Source organism: Nymphaea colorata, chromosome 12 (genome assembly GCF_008831285.2).
Source record: "Nymphaea colorata isolate Beijing-Zhang1983 chromosome 12, ASM883128v2, whole genome shotgun sequence".
NCBI lineage: Eukaryota > Viridiplantae > Streptophyta > Magnoliopsida > Nymphaeales > Nymphaeaceae > Nymphaea > Nymphaea colorata.
In genome coordinates this window covers 18,462,032-18,483,743 of record NC_045149.1, presented here as the reverse complement: position 1 = coordinate 18,483,743, position 21,712 = coordinate 18,462,032, and the positions used below count along the sequence as shown (strand labels likewise).

Genomic DNA, 21,712 nt, shown 5'->3' with positions numbered 1-21,712 from the left:
TTTTAGAACCGGTTCGGCCCGACAGAGAACCGTTTCGAACATTTATTTGCACATTTAAAATTTTTGGATGTGAGACTGTTGCGAAACTATCTAGATGTTACGTGGGTTGATACAACTATTAGGTCACATCAAACAATTAGCACAAATGGTTAACCATCGTTTTATTAAGACAACTTGATCAAGTTTTTTTTTTTTTTTTAGCATATTGATGTCATTTTTCATGAAAAGGACCTTCTTATATTTAGCATATTTCTCCATATATATGTATGTATAAAAGGAATATACCATGCCAAGGCCTCCCCTTTCTTTCCTTTGTCATTGTGTGCATTGGGCATTTGACAGTGAGGAACTAAAAAAAACAAAATAGTTGAAAAGGAATATGTTTAGAAACATTTATATAGGGAGGCACACTTATATATAATTTATCAACATAAAAACAAAAGAATTCTAAGCAGTGTTGGCAACCGCCCACACGAGCCCTACATGTGACTACGCCAATGAGATATCTGGGAGAATTTACAGTTATTCCCTTAAACTCAATAGTATCATCTACAATTGTTTGTAACTTAAGAAAGTAGTGCCCACGGCTATACTCCACTAAGCATAATATATATATATATATATACACACACATACACACGAATGAGATATGAGACAAAATCAGCGTAATATAATGGGGGACATCAGGCGGGTGCTGAGGGCCCGTATGAATGCTGCCGTCCAAAGACATATACATGTGTGTCCCTGAGATTGGTTCCTTATAATTAATTAATTAATAGAGGTTACCATTTAGTTCCTTCTTTTTTTTTTTTACTTCTTTTTTTCTCTTGGTTTTATTTTCAACTTATTTTTCACAAATTTTCTGCAGTTTACTTTACAAAAATGCTATTATACAAGACAATGAGTTTAAAATTCGATGAGAAGATGTAATACTCATTTATCAAATTTTCTTCTGTTCCTAGAAACATTGTGCGTCAATCCGTATGTTTCTAAAAGTCCTTATCATACCCATCAATAATTTTTACAAAAATGAAATGCATATATATATATATATATATATATATATATATATATATATATATATATATATATATGAGCCAAATGCAGTAAGCAAATGGGCAGAAAAGATCCTAACGGGGTAAGAAGAAAGCTGACACATTTTGTCACCTTTGGAATGAGATTGGTTCCTCATATCCGGATCCGGTCAGAACTGGATAACCACATATCGTAATATCCGGACAAAAAAACGATTACATTTTGCACACGCAAGGAAGTAGACGTTACCCTGTTTTCAACGGATCCGAGACCCTAGGCTCCTCGCCTCAACGGATCGCGGATCCGAAACTGCGCCCGACCTCAAACCCCTCATCCGTTCCGAACTCGCAGTCGCAGACGCTTCCCCGTCCGCTTCCTTCTCTTTTACGCTTCTCAAACACTCGCTTTCCGCAAACCTCTTTAAAGGAAAGGATCATCTCTCGCCGGCACTCTTCCCCTTCGCGGTTCCTCAGGGGGAGCACGTGACTTCTCCTGTGAGACGAAAACGCCCCTCCTGTATCTGAGATTGTCGTTCCGATTTAACAGGACAAGGCCGTATACGAGGATTTTAGCGGGCCCAGTTTCGTCTTTTTAGGTTAAAGGCGCGCTCATCGTGAGCGAAAGAGGCGTTACAAGGTCGGTGGAATGTTGCGTTCGGTACACATAAAGGCCGAGGGTCCTGAAATGGACTCACCTGGCCATTCGGCTCCGACCCATTTTAGGTAACCCGTTAAATTGAAGAATATTAGTTTTCAATTTAAAAATATAATTTAAGAACATTTTTTTTTTTATTTCAAGGAATTAATGCTCTTGAGTATGGCAATTAAATGTTTCTATGTTTAATGGTGCTAGTCATAAGGACATATGTTTTCATATGAAATGCCTTTGGAAAAACGAGGAGTAACTCTTACATTTACATAATTGATATACTTGTGGGCAAAATGTTTAATAAATATGGGTTTCTTCCATATGGATAATTGAAAATGGATCGGGTTCCTACTTAGATCCATTATTTCAATCCCGTAGATGGCTTTCGTTTTGTTAAAAAGAAAAATGTTTTTAAAACTCAATAATTTTCTCACGAGATTTTTGGGGACTAGTATTGTACTTCCAACACTTTTTGTGACCATCATTGCAAGCATAATTCTACCCACGTGAGTGAAGATTTGGTCATATAATAATCTATGTATCGGTCTTTTTTTTTTTTATTCACCAATTGTAAAGTATAGAAAGCGATTATTCAAAAAATAAAAAAACATAAGTGAGAAAAAACAAGTAAAAAAAAAAACAGTTTCATACATGGTTTATAACTCTATCACTTATTTACAAAAAAAAAAACTTGAAAAAGGAGACCCAATTCTAAAAAAGAACTATATTTCCTTTCATTTTTCCCTTTGAAAGGGGGGCTCATCTTATTTGTGCAAGGGTATTTTAGACATTTTGGGTCTCACTCACTAAATTCACACTTATAAATATAATGGATTTTGAAGACATCCCCCAGTCTAAGGTTGTTTTTGGTGCATAGGATTTCTCATGCTATGCTTCAATTTACATAACAAAAAGTTGGCGCTAGAGTACCTCGAAACAAAAACTATTGTCTACAAGCTCCACCGTAACCATTGTGTCAATCCTTTCTGATACTAAACTCAAATCTTGCTATCATGAAATCTGTCATCCATAGATAGTTAGGTTTGATCCTTATATTAGCTATTTGATAACAATAACATGTAGTTATTGTCTCAAAAATTTACCAAAAAAAAAAAGAAAAAGAAGGCAGATGCATGAAACACTGTGACAATTTGCCGTATTTTTTGGAGCAATTATATTTTATATGACGGTGACATTGTGTTATCATGTTTCATAACTATATTATCTGTCTCTAAATGATGGCAAAATTTCATAGAATACTGTCACCATGAACACACACACACATCTATATATATATATATATGTGTGTGTAGACATGCTTGGAATGAACAGGTATCTGAGAAGTAGAGCAATGAACCAAACAGGGTGCAACTTGTCCTGGACCACCGCCCATGTGGTTGCCGATATTGATCTGCATTGATCCAATCGCAGACTCGAGTCTGACGTAGATTAGTTGAAAGTTTGGTAAAGAAATCCAAATCCAATTAATAATCACGTGCAAATTCAGTTTTGGTAGTTGGTGTTTTGAGTCGGGAAGTAAGTAACAAGACTCAATTGTATATAGGGCAGTTGGATCTGAGAATATATATTTCAAGATCTGGATTCACGTCCTTGCAACTAATTATAGTGAAGATGATACATATTATCGGGCATATAAGGATCCAAATCTGTGTCAGACATGGGCTATATAAAAAATCCAACTTGTTTGGATCTGTCTAGTTGAGTTTAGATTTCGTAACTTAAGCATGAGATGCCTGGAAACATAAGATAGTTACACACGTATTCTTATTCAGATTTCGTTTGGAATTTAAATTGGTATTCAGATTCAGATCCAAATGTAAAACCACGTATCAGATCCAAAAGTGATTACTAATTAGAGGATTTTTTTTCCCTTTTCCTTGCTTCAACTTGATAATTTAATAAATCACAGCCCTTACTAATTAAGGTCCTTGATAAGTATATTCCTGAGGCATATACCGTACAAGAATATGGATTTTGGAACTTAGCTTGGATTTTATTTTTAAAAAATGAGACCGTATACTTTAGAAGCCGAAGATCCGAGTACTGTACTTACGTCTGAGAGGCAGTCTTTTAATATAATTGAACAAAATGAACTCCACATTTTGAATTATATATATATATATATATATATATATATATATATATATATATATATCCTCAGAACAACTTGGTTTGAGAATTTAAATTAAAACTTTTTAAATGACATGGGACCAAATCTTCCATGTGAGCATGAACTAACTCAACTTGTATCGATTTATATTCTTAAGATTACTTAAAATGTTTTGATAATAAGAACATTATATTATTATGTGTTTAAAATAAGTTGTTGTTTGAAGAAGCACGATACGGAAGAACAAAAATCTTTTTCGTCATTAATTTATATTCCTAAAACAAAGATATGGTATTCCGTATAGTCTTTTATTTTTTATTTTTCAGTTTGGGAGAGGAAAAAGATAATGGGTTTGGATTCGAGGAATTTCGGGGCGGACGGCGGACCCGAACATCTTGTCAACAAAGCCGTGGAAAGTGGTGGCGGAGACTGGAGAGGGTCAGGGGCTTGGGTCACGGTGGTTTGACCGCTCGTGGTCAACCCAACCGCCTTCCGGTGATCACGGGGATGGTGAGTCCGTTAAAAGTAACCATCAGCATCGATCCACGAGCCCACTCCTTGGCCCATCCGACCCAACCCCAAATCAAGGAGAACAACTGAAACGGCTCACGCAACCTAAACCCACGGCACAAGTATCTCGACCACGAAGGCCCATACTCTTTGTTTATTTGTTCAGTATCGGTCGACCGATACGGTGCTTTGAAATCGTCTCGGTGGCAGCCGTGTCGATCAACTTCCGAATTGTATTTAAAGGAACAAAAATGTTTAAGATTTCATGCTTTAGGTCAGTCAATATCTTTTAAGTTTCGCAATCAATGCGATACGATACGTCTCGGTCGAATCCGAGTCCCGTGTTGACAACGCCCTTAGGAATGGACTCCCACCCACTTCGAGTTTCTACTTTCTAGTCAATGGGATCTTGAAAAAGTGAGGTTTCCAAAGACTTCACTCTTGGATATTTCACATGCAAGGGTTAGGTAAAATATTCGCCAAAAAGAGTTAGTAGTTAGCAGGGTTTTACTTTTTTTGAGTGCAGAAAAACCGGTTTTACATGATTGGGGGCACAAAACACAAAACTAGCCATACTTTTTGGCTACGTTTACTTATTAGCCAACTGGACCCAGATCTAGTTTTCAATGAGAATAAATGTTAAGGGTGTTTGGGTGACACTTCAAAACCAGTTTTTGTATCTCAAAACCTGGATTTTGCCTCCGAAAATCAGGTTTTATGAGTGTTTGGGTGCTATCAAAACAGAATTTGAAGAAAATCTAATTTTCACAAAACCTGGTTTCAAAAACGAGGTGTTGTTTGTGTCACCCAAACAAAAACACAAAATTTTTAACGAAACTGGATTAGATAAGGGTGTCATCCAAACACAACCTTGGAGAAGATAAGTCAAAATTGGACGGCGTTGTCATCCATGGCAAGTTCATTTTGAATTTGATGTACGTTTTACCTTAATCACATGTTTACATATACAAATTCAAATTGTGATTTAGGTATGAAGGAAAAAGGCCATATCATATTCAGATCCAATTTTTAAAATTTACTAGAAGAATATGATCCAAATCTGACTTTTCTTTTCACTTTTGAATCTGCCGTTAAGTTAAAAAAAAAGAAAAGAAAGCGAAACCCCAATCATATTATAATACGTTAAGAACCAACATTAAAATGAATAGATACCCAAGATAGAATTCGACCCAAATTGAATTGGACATTCATTTAAAACTAAATCCAAATCCAAATCTGATTGCATGTCGTTTTCTAAATTACCAAAAGAGATCTAGTATCTTAATCGGATGTGAAATTCTTTTGCATATTTGATCTTTTTTAAGTATTTTACTCAGATATCCGATCCGAATTCAATCCATTGACATCCATATGACTCACCACCTCGTTAGGTGATCATAAGGACAAGAAAGTAAACGCAAGCGGAACCTGATGGGTCAAAGTTTTATTTTTTCAAAACCTGTAAGCTTGCTAAACCAGCAACCACAACCAGGATTCATTCCTAACTTCAAGAATTTGGTCACATTTTTTGGACTTCTGGATGAGCATGGTTCCAAAATTTCTACATTTTTTTAGGCAAAGAAGAGAACACTAAGCAAGACAGCCAGCTTCTTTAATGGAGGAACATTTTGAATTCAACTCCTGGGTTTGATGAGTTAGTGGGGAAGAAAGAAGCATGATCACTCAACTGTGGACACACATGAAAATTGTCAGGATGCTACAAAATGAAGCAAGGCACTAATCTTCTAAGGCAACCCATCTGTTTTTTGTCCATGTCTGTCTGTGCATGAATGCATAAAATATTTGGCCCATATTTGTCATGGGTGACCCAAAGACAACTCACACTCTTGCACCTGGGTCCGCACCGACGTCCGGGACGAGAACCCATTGAATCCGAACGCCACGTGTTGCCGTCAGATACGCGAAATAGTTACAAGAAGACCCACTAGAGAACAAAGGAGCATCTACCTGGACTCTTCATGGAAACTAAGCACTGGAGAAGACTGTGAGGCATAGAGTGCACCTTAATACTAACTTCTTGTCGTATAGATTGGCTGCATATACTTAGTGTTTGTTTGTCCATGTGCGCGTATGCATACACACACACACACACATGTACAATAAGTCGAACGAAGTCGTACATGTATACATGTATAAAATGTTAGATTGAGATCTAAAGATTTGCTTAGGTGAATGTGGAATAAATTTTTCCATGTTTCTCTCTCTTTCTCTCTCATGGTTGTATTCCTTGTTACTTGAGAGAGAAACAAAAGGACTATGTTGGTAACAGCATGTGGAAATTATTGGGTGGAGGTTTGAAAATTATGGGCCAGCATTTATTAGATACTAGTGTGAAAAACAAGCAGCAAGAAGAGTGCAACTAACCCACATGGTTTATAGAAACTAGCAGCTCCTCTTCTACTCTTTCTTACCTCTTAACAAAGTGATCCCTTTCCTCTACAACAATATTTAATTTTCCTACTCCTACCTTACCACGCATCCTCGTCTATAATTTCAAATGACCTAGAAGTGAGTAAGGCCTACACAAGGAATAAAATGGCCAGTTGGTTCTTCCCTCAAGCAAAGGAGTCGATTTCTTATTATCTAATCGAAAAATATTAATGAAGAAGTCAGATGATTAGGTGTTTTAATAATCCGAACATGACCATGGTTAGTTAAGTTTAACCCCCCCCAAAAAAAAACGATCAATTTGAGGGTTTGATGTAAGATCCGTGATTAGTTGCATATGGTGGCAGCTTAGGTGCCGCCGCAGCCGAGAAAAAAACCGAGCTCCCCCCTCCCCCCTTTTTCTCATTTGACCCTTATGATTCGGAGTTGCATTGGTGTCTAGTAAGGAGACAGTGAGGGGCGGAGTGCTACGATTTTTTTTAAGGGTGCGCCAAACGATCCGCAGGTCGGGCCAAGAGGAGCGACAGGTCGGGCCAAACTAAAAAAAATTGATTTTCTTCAATATAAAAAAAAAATTCCTGCGCTCACCCGGGCCAAGGCCCCCCTTTGCCCATGGAGACAGTTTTTGGTACCATAACTCCACGTTATGAAACACGTGAGCATAGTGTCCATGAAAACCGAACTGACAATGTCTCTTTTCTATGCCATAGACCCGAACCAGCACCACGCTATATGTTGTGTTTCATTTGAATGCTGTTACTTTATATTTGATTAACAAACACATGATTAATTGGAACTAGCAACATATGGCACCCACTAATGGAGGCAGAAATGAAATTTTGGCTGGTAGGGGCACTAGTTCAATAACCTTAATGTTTTAAGGGGCATCTATATGTATATACAAACAACCAAATATATGAAGTTATTAACATAAAAAAAAAAAAAAGTAAAGTTTGTGAGGCTGGTGTGGGCAACTGCCCACACTGGCCGCCTTGTGGCTCCGCCACCAATGGCACCAGTGGTCCTGAATCTGAACCATTTACGTCTCTAGAGAAGGTGAAGCAAATGGATTTTCAAATGCTTCCACAAATGTACTGAACTTGTACAAGGAAAAAGAGACGGTCAGTTGGAATATCTGTTTTTGACATTCCTTGGCCTTCCAGTTGAAGACAATGAGTTCAGTTTCAGAAATAAATTCAGATGGAAGCAAATGGGGAGAGGTGGTTGTGGTATCACCAAGCAGGTGGTCCATCAGAAATTGAAGAGAAATTCCTCCATATGTAAATATGGGCACCTCCTTACCTTTTGTGCTAAATCCATTTTGGCCAATGCTGTGACATATATTGAGTCTTGAAACTGAAGTTTGTTGCTAGAGACAAAGGAAAAAGTAAGAGAAGTAAATTCCTACTACAATGCCCATACTCACACACACACAAACACACATTTATACACGTGTACATACGATGCATGTGTGCATGCATTTGTACATGTGTGTGTTCGGGGCCCAAGTCAGAGTTGTGTACATACGATGCATGTGTGCATGCATTTGTACATGTGTGTGTTCGGGGCCCAAGTCAGAGTTGGTAAAGGCAACTGCCCACACAAGCCCACACCTAACTTCAACACTGCTAGGCAGTAGCAGAGCCATAAAACTTTTATGGAGGGACAGTGATTCACAGGTTTTCGTACCTAAAAAAGCACTTACATGTATAACAAAGTAAATATCAATCAATCTTAATGTAAAAATGAAAGAAAATTGAGAAGCGGGTGTGGGCAATTATCCGCTAGGGACATGTTCGAGACCACTCTCGACATGTGTTCGGGCTGCATATATAACCTTATCTTAATTGGGAAGACCAGTGGTGTGCGGCCGTTCATAACCAGAAATGAATGTGCTCATTTATTTTAATGCAAGTAATATTTAGGTAAAAGCACGTTATTCTCCAAATGACAATGCAATGAGCAAATAACTACTCTTACATCACGTGCTATCATCCCTCGGTCATATAAACAATAAATTATTAAAACACTGCTGGTAAGTTATAAGTCTAGCTAGCACTGGATTTGAAGCTTGATAATAAGAAAGAGATTAGGTATATAGGCACCTCGAAAAGGCCGCAGCCCCTCACCCTTAACATTCTTTGTGCACGTTACAGTTGCGAATGGGCTGGATCGGATACGGTGAAAATCATTTTCTTGTGGCTTGGATGTGCTGATCAACGTCGGAAGATTATATTTATCCAACAGACATTGACAAATAATCATGCAAGAGTTTTTTTTTTGTGGGTCTTGCAAGAGACGAACCAGGAAGGCATCAGCCTTCCAAGATTAGACAGTAGACCTTGATGCATCCTATGTTCTGTTACGTTCACTATGGATTGTTGTCAATATAACTCGGATTTGCATTCGAGATTGAATGGTTATCTTGCATTTGGATTTAAAAATAGATCGGTTGATGACAAGACTTAAGTACCAAAATCGCCAAATATGATTCGACAAGATATGCAGCAAGAGATAGAAGTTATACCCTTTGGGTATCTCGTTTGTGGGTGAGCAGAAGGTTAAGAACCCATCGTCTAGAAATAAGGCTCGAAGGCTCTCTTATTCCCCCTGCCTTTGGGGTCTTGAGGTGTATCAATATCAACAATGGTAACTTAGGTTTGGTATCCCATTTCCAGGCGAGGAGAAGGTTAACAACCCATCGTATCAGTGTCAATAATGGTAACTTAGGTTTGGTATCCCATTTCCGGGCGAGTAGAAGGTTAACAACCCATCGTCTAGAAATAAGGTTTGAAGACCCCCTTATTCCCCCTGCCTCTGGGTCCTGAGGTGCATCAGCATCAATGATGGTAACTTAGGTTTGGTATCCCATTTTCAGGCGAGTAGAAGGTTAACAACCCATTGTCTAGAAATAAGGCTCTAAGACTCCCTTATTCCCCCTACCTCTAATGTCCTGAGGTGCATCGACGTCAACGATTGTAACTTAGGTTGAGTTTGTCATTTTTGGGGGAGCAAAAGTTTAACAACCTATCGTCTAAAAATAAGGTTGGAAGGCTCCCTTGTTCCCTCTGCCTCTAGGGTCCTAAGGTGTATCAGTGTCAATGATGGTAACTTAGATGTCATACCCTACCAGTTAAGAAATATAGCACCCATAAGAATCGAACTAGAAATCTGCTTTTCCATAGACTCTTAAGCCAGCCAGCTATCCTATGCCTCTTAACACCATTTCAGCGCATCAATAGTGCAAATTGAAGATTGAGGAGCACAATAATGTAACACGTATGTACTTTCGTCCATAAGCTTCACATTATATATATATATATATATATATATATATATATATATATATATATATATATATATATATATATATATATATATATATATATATATGTAGAGAGAGAGAGAGAGAGAGAGAGAGAGAGAAACATCACATGAATTGGGTACCAACTGTAATATGCAAACACATGAGGAATGAGTGAGAAGGAATAGAAGAAATTGCAGAGGCCCTATACTTGAGTCCTAAACTAGTTGGTGCCGCCTAGATTAACGGGCGACAGCCATTCTCTATCCACTGAGAAGCTATCAGCATGGGGAAACGGTAGGCGATGAAGAAGGAAGACGAATAATGTTAGTCACCACGAGAAGGAGAAGTGCCGGAATCATCTCCTGAATTGCTGGGAATATTTCAAGGCTTCAACTGAAAGGAAGAATGAGTGCGCTCACATGCAGCCTAGGCTGCAGGTCATCCTTTCCCCTTTTCTCTCTCTGAGTTCTTTTATTTCCTTTTGGACTTTTGTTTTCTCTTTCCTTGGGATGCGAGAGTGAAATTCATTCCATTGCTAAGAGAACCCAAAAGCCGCTGGTTTGGGCTTTCACAAACTTGTGTATTTGTTTATGTAACTTGTTTTTGATAATAGAGAAAATAAATTTTCATTATCGAGGGAGATGAAACTTAGCTGCATTTGTTTATGACTTATTTATTGTATTTAGTGCAGAGCTTCAAGTCAGTTAGGAATGTGAACCGATGGATTGGAAGTGGATGTACCTTTATAGATCCAATTTTTTGGACGTTACGCTACAGAAAACTGCCGACGGCTTTAGCCGTGGGCAAAACATGGTTGTGTCCGTCGGAAGAAAGTGTTGGAAACTGATGGTATAAATCCCGACGCTCTACAGTACACCGTCGAGAATCTTCGTACCATATTCCAACCCGACTTTTTTCTTTTTACGTGTGAATCCGAGTCTGATTTTTAAGTAAACAACTAAATGTAAACCACATTATTATATGCTAAGCATCGACTTTGAACCTGAATGAATATTGGGTACAAGATATTTAGTTGAAACTGAATCTGAATTTGATCGAAACTTACTTAAAACCAAATTCAAAACATGAATCCGATTGGATGTCACTTCTTAAATCCAAGTTCAATCCAGGTTTTTAATCAGGTATTTAGTTTTTTTCCATATCAAACATTTTTCAGGCAATTCGGTCGGATATCTGGTCCAAATAGATCCGTAAACATCCCGGCTTTAAACACCATGTGATGAAGCCACACAAAGTTACAAAAAATTGACAACATATATATTTGAGACCGTAGTCCAGCTTCAAGAATTGGAGCTGATCCATTGGAGCAATGAGAAGGAATAAAGGCATCTTGCATGTGGGGGAAGAAATGAAGGATGTGGGAGGAAGAAAGCAAAAAGGGCCCAGAAATTAGGGGAAGAGGAACGTCTTCTTCCTTGGGCTTCCTGCAATCATCATTGAACAGGCGTGGGGTTGCTTCATTTTTCTGCTGCTGCCTTAGCTGACAGCGTGCTGCGTCCGTTCTCTCTTGCCGGAGCTTTCACTTTTCAGGCCGCGCGAGTAATTGCACCATGTGATTGCCCCAGCGGTATTAATTTTCCTCGACTAGAATAATTTCCAAGCTTCTGATAACATCACATAATAATATGATACATGGTAAGCCATTGCCAACTTCTTTCCATAATAAGATTTGGCTCTCTCTCTCTCTCTCTCTCTCTCTCTTCCTCTTTTGTCCTTCCCCCCACCTGACTGCTTCTTGGGGTCATGTCTGGAGGCCGTGGCTCATTTAAGCTTGGTGGCGCATTTGGGTGGAGCGCAACAACAGGGTCTTCAGGGGCACCTTCTCTTCACCAGATTCTGTGGCTCGTCTTGTGCAAGGGGATATCCAGTTCGCCATTCGGATAAAGCGCCGCCGCCTGACTGCGGTTGGGTGACTGTGCCGTTTTGTCTTTCTTCTTCTCTCTTATTTTTCTGTGCATTGTATTGTTTATTTGTTCCTCCTGCTTGCGTAATTTTGTTCTTTGCGGATTGTTTTTATATTTAGGGGACCTCTTGTCCCCAAATTTTGTTATATATTCCCATTTTATCGGCTCTCTCTCTCTCTCTCTCCAAATGATGGGTAGCGACCATCGGGTTGTGTAGCATGCATTGACCACATCTTCGGTTCAATTTTAGAGGACGCCATTTTAATGGTATTGAAGAATGTTGATTTGGGTTTAAGTTTGTGTTTTTGAGTGTTAATGTCTTTTATTCTTTCCCCCTCTCTTTTCTCTCTCCCAATCTAAAATGAATTCATTTATGGTCTTGAAGCTACTTTAATATAAGAAATAACATTTTAAATGTCCTTAGCACGCAAAGGAAAGAAATTATTTTTATATCTCCAAGTATTTAATGTACTTGTATAAAGGAAGTTTCATACAAGGACTCAACAATGGAGCCATGGTAGCAACACGCTAGAGAATAAACAGCTATCAAATATTATTTAAAGATAGTCTTCTGGCCATCCATGACATTCAATAGCCTCACTGAAAAACAAGTTGTAATAAACAGTCCTGAAACTGAGACAGCATATTAGTCTTTACTTTTAAGGTTTTACCATTCTTCAAGCCTCTGGGGACCTATAATATGATCAGATGTCACATTTGCAACAGTTTGCAGCATAGAAAAGTAGTGCAACAAAGCGTGACAGAGACCATAGGATTCAAACTTCAGACCCATTGAGTCCTTGACTGTGAGTCGCCTTACCACCCCATCGCGCTATGCTCCTTGAGGTGAAATTTGCTTACTTTAGAAAAGCTAGTACTATACATCTGAAGATGCTTGATCTTGTCTCCTAGAAAATGCATATGCACTAAGATGTTGCTAGGGGTTACTCAGTTAGAATGTGCACATAATCTCCATCTTATCTTCAGAAATTAACCTTCATAAATGTAACAACCGATTTTTGGGTGAGCAAGAAAGTATTTCAAAGCCCCATCAAGAGCTGAAACTACTCTTCTTGATTACCCTCTGGTCTAGGGCCGCATCTTTGCTCATAAGCTAGTGTATTGCTCCCACTCACATGAACAGCCACCTGCTAACCATTTGCCCTAGCCGATGCGCCGAACCCCCATCTAACGGTCACTTTTTAACTTGGCCGGAAAAAAAAAAAAACTGATTTCTACAGCATTATGATGAATATCTTGTCTATTCTTCTTTCATGTAACAACTGAGTTTTAGGCAGCTAGGTGCACCCTAGCTACCAATTCTCAACAAAAAGAGCACCTCAAGTATTGAACTCTTGACCTCTCTTAACTAGCAATTAATTAGTCATGGATTCATTCACCTAATCAAAAGGATAGAGATCCCATCGATGTTAACATTCCGATTAAGGCATTTAAAATGGTAAGAATAAAGTGTAAATTATTAACATGTCCATGAAAATCCGAGATGTACGACGTGAAAAATATTTTCAATTATATATATATATATATATATATATAGCAAAATCATGTGACAGCGGACTGATAGCAAAATCACATGGGCTCAAATTTCAAGTGATCACAGTGAGGGATATGCCCAAGGATGTAAATCTCAAGAAATATAATAAAATATACTAAAAGGTAACCATATATACTAAAAACTTGAGCTTGGATGTTTAGCAACGGGAGAGTCTAGGGTGACCCCATGAATGCCGGACCTTGAGAAGATAAAATATGAAAAGAATCTCTAAATGTGAGACGGCCATTAATGAGACAGATCATGTTCTCGCATAATTTGTGTATTTGAACAGTTATTATTATGATCAACGCACTTGTTTACTTATGCATTCTAGGGTTCCTGCCTGTGTGCCAGTCAAGATTCATTGAGCCAAATCCGCTTTATGATTAACCTAATTTCTTTCTCAAGACCATTAAAATACTGATCTTGACAAGCCGTCCATGCGCATGATTAGATGAAGTGTCTTCCTAACTGCCCTAGTTTGAATCTCAAGACCATTAAAATACTGATCTTGACAAGCCGTCCATGCGCATGATTAGATGAAGTGTCTTCCTAACTGCCCTAGTTTGAACTTTTGAGGGCAGGTCTTATGTAGTTAAGGGCAGAGTTAAAATTTTCTCAGGGAGCTGAGTTAAAGTTTCTAAAATTTGACTAGGGCTGAAATATTATTTTTTAAAATTGTTTATATAGAACAAGTGAAATCTTCTAAAATTTAAGTATAAATTTTTTAATAAAAATGTTGAGGTGGGTCTGGGCCCATGCGGGGCCCTACCCAGTCTCCTTCCTTGCCTGTGTACGTGCGGATCCGTAGAGGTGTAAAGTGATCAGGTCACCGGCCATGTTTTCTCTTGAGAGACATCCGATAAAATTGGAACCATATAGGTCACCGGCCATGCCATCTTCCTTAATCGCCTCGGTACAATATGCCTTCAACTAAGAACACCGTGTGAGTATTATATGAATCTGCTTCAAAAATATTAAACTAGTTTCATGACACCCTTGAACAAATGTTCCTCAAATCTGTCTCTATTTTGAGGTAAATTTATGTGACACTTACAAGTCCGCCTAAGAATGTTGCTATTTGAAAAATATAGGCACCAGAAAGTATATGTGTACTATGTATATAAATCTGATTCTCCCTAACAGGCCAGGGTACGAGCTGAACTCTGAGATTAAGGATACAAAATTATGCAAAGCATGAATATGGTAAAAATATTTTATACATGAAAAATGGCTAGGAAAAATGAACCGAATGGGCGCTGGAAATTAGTGATCTCATTGATCATCTAAATTTGATCGAGTTTTTAAAACAAATTAATGATCTCATGCATCGACATTTGATTGAATTTTTAAAATAAATTAACCAATTAATCTCATTTACAAGTGAGATTTCTTAAGGATCGAAATAATTTCTAAAACAATGATTATTTAATTAATTAATGGACTTAGTATATAAGAAATGACAGTATTGCTAATTGAATATATGACAGTTTGAGCAAATTAGCAAGCTAGGCAATTTCACATCTGATAGGTAGGTTAGTTTTCGTAAGATCCAATTCAGATTATTCATTTAAACGTCAGTTTTGTGTGCAGTTTTTCATTCAGATCTTTGTCGAGTTTGAAGTGCTTTAGGTCTGACAAGACTCCAAATATAGATAATTGAGGTCGCGTTTGATTACCATGGACCTGAGATCTCAGGTCCGCGGTCTCATCCACATTCTTTTACAATATAGCGTGGATTTTAGATCCATGCTGGGGGGTTGAGGCTGAAATCACAGTTTGTTAAGAACAAACTGTAGATTTCAGCAATCCTTGATTTCAGATCCCCTTGGACCTGATTTGGTTGTATATCTAAAAATAATGTGAGTTGATTCGCTGTATATCTAAAATTCTAGATCGGATTTGGATATGAAAATAACAGTCAGTTTTGGATATGAGTTAAAAAAAAAAGGATTTGGATATAGTGCGTACCTTTCTTTATTCATATTCGAATCCGACTTCGAGTTTGAATATGAGAATGTCCAACAAATGGGACTTAGTTAAGAGTACATCCGATTTGAATCTAATCCATTTATATGTGATTTCTATATAGTTTTGCCTTGAGTTCAGCCATATATCAGTGTATGCTCGTTGAAGTTAAATTATTTGGACGCATGAAAGTGAGCAAAGAGACCATCGATGTACCAAACATCAAAATTGCTCCCATCAATTTATGAATCAAAACCTTACAACGACGACAACAGAACTGCAAACTCGAAGGAAAAACACACACACATCACAATCTCACATCACAGACACAACTTGAACACGAAAATGGCCTCCAGAAGGGAGCAAACAAAATCAGATCCCATCTTCATCATCTTCTTCAGCTGCTCTTGTTGTTGCCACTTCCAATGCCCAGAGTGTTCTTCACAGCTTCTGCAGCACCCTGCGCCATGCTCATAGCTTGCTCCCCAGTCTGCCAATCAACCAATGTTTCTTTTTGTCAGATCAAAACTATAACTTGGCTCATAAAGTAATATCACCAAACTGTGTTTTAAAAAATTGAAAACTTTAAATTGTTTTAAGCTAGAAATAGTTGCTAGTTGTACTACCAAATTGCATTTTTAAGGACTCGTTTATGTTTACAATTGGATTCTCATGCTTTGTGTTTTCTTCTTGTCTATACAAAGAAAAGAGAGATGAACCTTCCTCCCTCTGTGTTGCTGAATGTATAACTTTAGAGTGTATTAGTAAAATTCTCTCCAATGAAGCAACAAAAAACCGAGCTCTTTTAGTCGTGAAAAATGGGACCATATGCACGTAGATACATGTCATCACCTGCTGGAGAAATCCACTAGACTGGTTCTTGCAGTCACTGGCGGCGCTTTTGCCGCTTTCGGCGGCGCTGCAGCACTTATCAGCGGCAGAATTGGCAGCATCCTTGGCCGCTTGCATGCCGCTGCTGGCCTTGTCCTTCACGTTCTGAGCCGCGTCCCTTCCCTTGTCCATCAGCTCATCCTTCTTCACCTGCCCACAAATATAAAGCTATGAACTTGAACCCCCCATAACTTTGTTTGAATAAAACATACACATATATTGTAAGTCACTCAAGATCTTTAAAAATCATTGAGATCAAATTAATTAGACACAAAGGAAAGCCTCCAGAGCATAATATAGTTTATTAAACTATGAAAGTCTGGTTGTCAGTTCGATTGCTATGTTCATTAATTGTACTTTTGAATGGACATAGTATCGAGTTGAGGGTATATCCTCTATATCGTGGCGCAACCTTACACCACGGATTTATCGAGTTGAGGGTAATACCCTCTACATTGTGGCACAACCTTACTCCCTGGATTTCGGTGTTTCGACCGTATTTTGACGGTGGAATCAGGGGCCGAGCGAGGATTTTTTTTTCAGAGGCAGGCCAAAAAGTCCAACAAACTTATCGAAGTAGGGCCAAACTAAACCTGAAGTCGCCGAACCCCACTTTTGGATATAAGATTGAAAAGGGAGTTGTACCTGAGCTTGGCCGGCGAGCTCACCAGCCTTGTAGCGGATGTCCTGTCCCTGGCTCGCCATTGTATTGCTTCCTTCTTGTTTCTCCCTGAACAGCGAAGTTGGGGTTGGTTAAGTTGGTCGCGCCTAGATCGAACCGAGTGGGTTTGGTGGGAAAAGGGGGTGGAGGGACGACCATTTTATAGGTGAAAGGGGGCCTGCCTTTGGCCACCAAGTGTCCCCGAGATCCAAAAATCTTGCAGTTTAATACGCACCCAAACGCGGAGCAGCGATTCCCTCGCGTTCCCAGGGACGGGAGAACGGATTAAATCGTGTTCCCAAACCAGCGGCCTTCGTGTTCCGGAATCACGACCGCTTATCTGGTAAAATGGACGGTAGGGATGATTTCGAGGCGATGTGAAAGCGTCAAAGTCCGCTCCTAAAAATGGTGGACCCCGTAAGAGCGGGTCCACGCTGGTGAGAGTAAGAGTTGGAGATGTGTGAGATTCTGATTAGTTCCGTTCTGCTGGAGTCACATCCAAATATAATCCATATATTCAAATCCAATTCTAGATTATAATCTCATCGAATTATTTGAAAGTTTCATAATATTAGAAAGAACATGTCAATCTTCGTCTTCAAAGTCACCACAATTGGTTTGTGGTATTTCTAATTTGTTAAGCATTTTTTTTTTATTTCTCAAACTTTTGTAGGGATTGGGAACTTGGGCTCAATCTGGAAGAACTAGGTAAGAAACAATACCTCAGATTGACCGAAGTCTTTTTCCTTTTTTCCACAGTCACCGTTTGTAGTATAGAAAAGTAGCACTTATAAAAACCGAACTAATGATCGGCCTTTTATGGCTCCATTAGCATGGAATGAGATCCACCTAAATGAGCAGATTTGATGGTATGGATTGGTGCTTCACGTTGGTTTTGTTTTAACTATTTGCTAGAGATTTGGATATCATGATGCAAGGAAAACAATGCTATTTCACCATTCTGCTTGAATTTTACTTCTCGTGTTTCGGAAATTGATTTGCAGGGTGAGATTAAAGTCGAAGGATTTCTTTCTTGAACTCTAGTTTTCTTAGTGCAATTTTCCTAATGTTGTTCACTATCATTTCTTCATCTCTTGAGTGTTACATTGCACATGTGATGAGGATGTGTGTATATAGTCATGCAGTCATAAAAAGAGCCATTTACTAGAATTGGCCTTGGTTAACAAAACTACATATAAAAAACTGTGTTTGTGTTTTGAGAGAGATGATATTAGTAGTATGCATGTTAAAAACCATGAATCTAAAGTTGGCTAGAAAGGGGATCCAATCTTAAATTCATAGATATGAGATCCTACCACGGATCGATAGCACAAACGAACCTTATGCAGGTAAAAAAAAAATAAAAGAAATGTTTAGTCTGGCCATGATTGGATGTTGCAATCACTTAAATTAGCTGAAGATGTTGTGCAAAACACACACATGTGTTCATATATATATATATATATATATATATATATATATATATATATATGGGAGAATCCATGCACTGACATCATTTTTATAGATGCTTTCTCCTTCATGATTAATGTAAGGAGACATCCACAGCTCGCATAATTAGCTTCGGACAGTTTATTTGCGAAAATGTATGTCTATCCAAACACTGAACATGCATTAAATCTGGTCAATTTATATTGATTTGGCTTCATTCTTTCATATTAATATCATAAAAAAAATTGAATTGTAGTTATGACTATCTAGACTTGTCCAGCTCATTCACAAGGGCCATTTAATTCATTGTGTTAGATGGTTGAGAGACGAAAATGACGGACAAATTAGTTTGTATTTTTTTTCTATTTATTTTTCTCTCAACCATTCATTATAATTTATCAAGCCACCCTCATGAATCAGAATCCCGATTGACTCAAATACAGCTCCAAGTCTAATATTGACATGAATATGGTCTATAACTATTGGCCCAGCAATTATTGAATGCTGGGATTCCATAAATGAGAAACACCCTTGTTTTTCTTTTTTTTAACAAAGGACACGTTTTAAAAACAGAATGTTTTTGTTATTTGATTGATAGATTTGGGAACATCTACAATGATGTTATGCCTAGATTGAAAACATACTGCTGTTCTTGAATTATGTATTCTAACAACGTAATGCTCTCTTTTTTAACATCGTTTATTTTTGCTTATATTGCAAAAAATAAATGGCTGAAATAACCGTTGTCTATGAAATAACCGTTGTCTATGAAATGAGATGTCTCCTCATAAGGACTAATGATGGAAAGTGAAAAAAACAATATCTCTGAAATATTATTTTTCTTTTTCAAAAAATTGTTAAAATGCCCTCACATATGCATGGTGCTGCTAAGCATATCAGCAAGTGTTTGTTAACCTTGGATCTGAGATCCTTGATCTAATACTGCATTGTGTTTTAGAAAATTTTCGAGTGGTAACCTGGATCTTAAATTTACCATCGAATGGGTGGTACAATCTTAAGTTCATGGATTTAAAATCTTACTGATCTCATATGACCACCGACTTCAGAGCAAAGACACCCTTTAAAAAAAAGTTTTCAATAACAACGTTCTTACGTACGAGGGTACGTTTGAATTGATTTTCGTTTTTAAAGTTGTGCATAGGGGTGAACACGAGCCCGAGTTTAGTCAACTCAAGGTTATCACAACTAATGAAACCTTGAGTTCGAGAATAGCTCAGCGAGAGCAGCTCGAGCTCGACTCAATAATTACATGTTGAGCTCGAGCTCGATTCGGTAAACTCGTTTGAATAGAATTGATATTTATCGTTACATGTTGAGTTCGAACTCGACTCGATGTTGAGTTCGAACTCAACTCCGACAAACTCATTTAAATAGAACTCATCTTCATCGTTAAATGTAAGCTTAAGCTCAACTCGATTAAGGCTCGACAGACTGGTAAACTTGTTTGAATATATCAACTTGATTAAGGCTCAACAAGCTCAATTAAGGCTCTAGCTCGACTCAGTAATTACGTATTGAACTCGAACTCAATTCCATTATTTGAATGAGTCTACTGATGAACTAGAGCTGAACTAATTAAGCAAATGATTCATCTCTAATCGAACTTAAGCTCAAGTAGCTCGTCCTAGCGGTGAGATCTCACGCTGTCAAGACGAACAGAACCGTCGTCCAATATTTAGAAGTAGTCGATCCATTTGCAGACCCGTCCGGCAACTGCCACGAACCGTTCTGTCCCCAAAATCTCGAACTCTAGAAAGCATGGTCTTTTTCACTCAACTTAAACATGAACCCACTAGACTAATGATACGTGTCCATTGCGTTCTTCTCGAAGGGGACACATGCCTTTCAAAGAAAAAGGCGGGCCGATCCTGTGCAGATAAGGGAAATCTGACTCTGTTGGCACCCAATGAACACGTCTACGTGGTCTCAGGACACGTCGAAGGACATTCGTCTTCACTGCACTAGCCTTCTCTCCTCTATAAAACACATCTGCATTCTCTCCTCCTCCTCCTATCATCGATCTCTCCAACTCTCCCTCTCTCTAAATCTACATACGCTTTTCATCTCTTCCTCGTCGCAAGAACCAACAATGGCGGACCAAGGGCAGTTCAAGGCAGGAGAAGCAAAGGCCCACACTCAGGTACTAAGCGCCGAGGCGCAGTTGATCATGTTACTCGCGATGTATAAGCATGGCTGACTGCAATGGTCATTGAAATTTGCAGGAGAAAACTGGTCAGGTGATGGAGAAGGGAAGCGACACAGCCCAGGCGGCGAAGGACAAGGCAGGCAGCGGCGCGCAGACCGTTAGGGACAAGGCGTCGGGGGCCCCCGGTGCGGCCAAGGACAAGGCCTCCGGCGCTGCCGAGTCCGCCCAGGAGACTGCCCACGAGGGGAAGGAGCGGGCCGGAGGGATCCTGCAGCAGGTACGTCCGTGGCCTGCCGGCCGGCTTTGAATTGCACTGCTGTGTTATAAGCGATCCTTCATTGAGTACTTGTTGAAATTAATCTTTGAGACTTTGACTGTTGCATGTTGCGGGTGTAGACGGGGGAGCAGGTGAAGAGCATGGCTCAGGGAGCTGCGGATGCTGTGAAGAGCACCCTTGGCATGGGAGGTGGTGACAAGGAGAAGCATTGATCAATCTTTGTTAATTGATCGTCTCTCTGTCCTTTGATTGCTGCCGTCTCTTGTTAGTGTTTGATTCAGTGTCTGATCTGGTCTACGTAGGCTTCTTTAATTTTCCCTTTCCTGTTCAGTTAGTTTTTGGGTTTGGCTGCGCTGGTTTAGTGTCAAATAATCGTGGTGTAAGAGAAGGATGAAAGCAGGAGTAATTCGCTCGAGAATTTTGTTTTTTAAGCCTGTAAACTTCTTCCTGACCATAGACGGAGCGATTCGGGTGAATCCGAAGTAACTTTTTATTTACTCAGCGATGCAATGTAGATCGAACTTTTTATTTACTGGCGGAATTCAGTTTGGTCATGGATTATATATTTAACATTAGAGTAAAGAGTGGGGCGTAAGTCCATGGAATATTATGAGCATGAATACGGATTTGCTTTGAAAGTTTGGAGCAAATTCATGCTTTGACATGCTTTGAAAGTTAGTTTGGAGCAAATTCATGAAATCTATAATATAAGATGACAATCATGGATGTATGAAATGGATGTACGAAACGGTAAGATGAAACAAGAAACAGTAACTATT

The 21,712-nt window shown here is 38.8% G+C and overlaps 2 protein-coding genes across 2 annotated transcripts; one reads left to right on the top strand and one right to left on the bottom strand.

Moving 5' to 3' along the window:
* Window positions 1-15,701: 15,701 nt before the first annotated feature.
* On the bottom strand, window positions 15,702-17,166 carry LOC116266271 (late embryogenesis abundant protein 2-like). Its single transcript, XM_031647418.2, has 3 exons — window positions 17,025-17,166; window positions 16,341-16,529; window positions 15,702-15,978 (listed from the first exon to the last, which is right to left on the bottom strand). The coding sequence occupies exons 1-3, from the start codon at window positions 17,082-17,084 to the stop codon at window positions 15,886-15,888; spliced, it is 342 nt and encodes a 113-aa protein (XP_031503278.1). The 5' UTR covers window positions 17,085-17,166; the 3' UTR covers window positions 15,702-15,885.
* A 3,361-nt stretch (window positions 17,167-20,527) lies between these two features.
* LOC116266187 (late embryogenesis abundant protein Dc3-like) lies at window positions 20,528-21,506 on the top strand. The gene is made up of 3 exons (XM_031647301.2): window positions 20,528-20,650; window positions 20,733-20,933; window positions 21,053-21,506. The coding sequence occupies exons 1-3, from the start codon at window positions 20,600-20,602 to the stop codon at window positions 21,143-21,145; spliced, it is 345 nt and encodes a 114-aa protein (XP_031503161.1). The 5' UTR covers window positions 20,528-20,599; the 3' UTR covers window positions 21,146-21,506.
* Window positions 21,507-21,712: the final 206 nt, after the last annotated feature.

Coding starts and splice junctions, on each gene's coding strand:
- LOC116266187 (XM_031647301.2), top strand. CDS start 20,600: ATGGCGGACCAAGGGCAGTTCAAGGCAGGAGAAGCAAAGGCCCACACT. Junction 20,651..20,732: donor AAGCAAAGGCCCACACTCAG/GTACTAAGCGCC, acceptor TGAAATTTGCAG/GAGAAAACTGGTCAGGTGAT. Junction 20,934..21,052: donor CCGGAGGGATCCTGCAGCAG/GTACGTCCGTGG, acceptor TTGCGGGTGTAG/ACGGGGGAGCAGGTGAAGAG.
- LOC116266271 (XM_031647418.2), bottom strand. CDS start 17,084: ATGGCGAGCCAGGGACAGGACATCCGCTACAAGGCTGGTGAGCTCGCC. Junction 16,530..17,024: donor AGCTCGCCGGCCAAGCTCAG/GTACAACTCCCT, acceptor ATTTGTGGGCAG/GTGAAGAAGGATGAGCTGAT. Junction 15,979..16,340: donor CTAGTGGATTTCTCCAGCAG/GTGATGACATGT, acceptor GTTGATTGGCAG/ACTGGGGAGCAAGCTATGAG.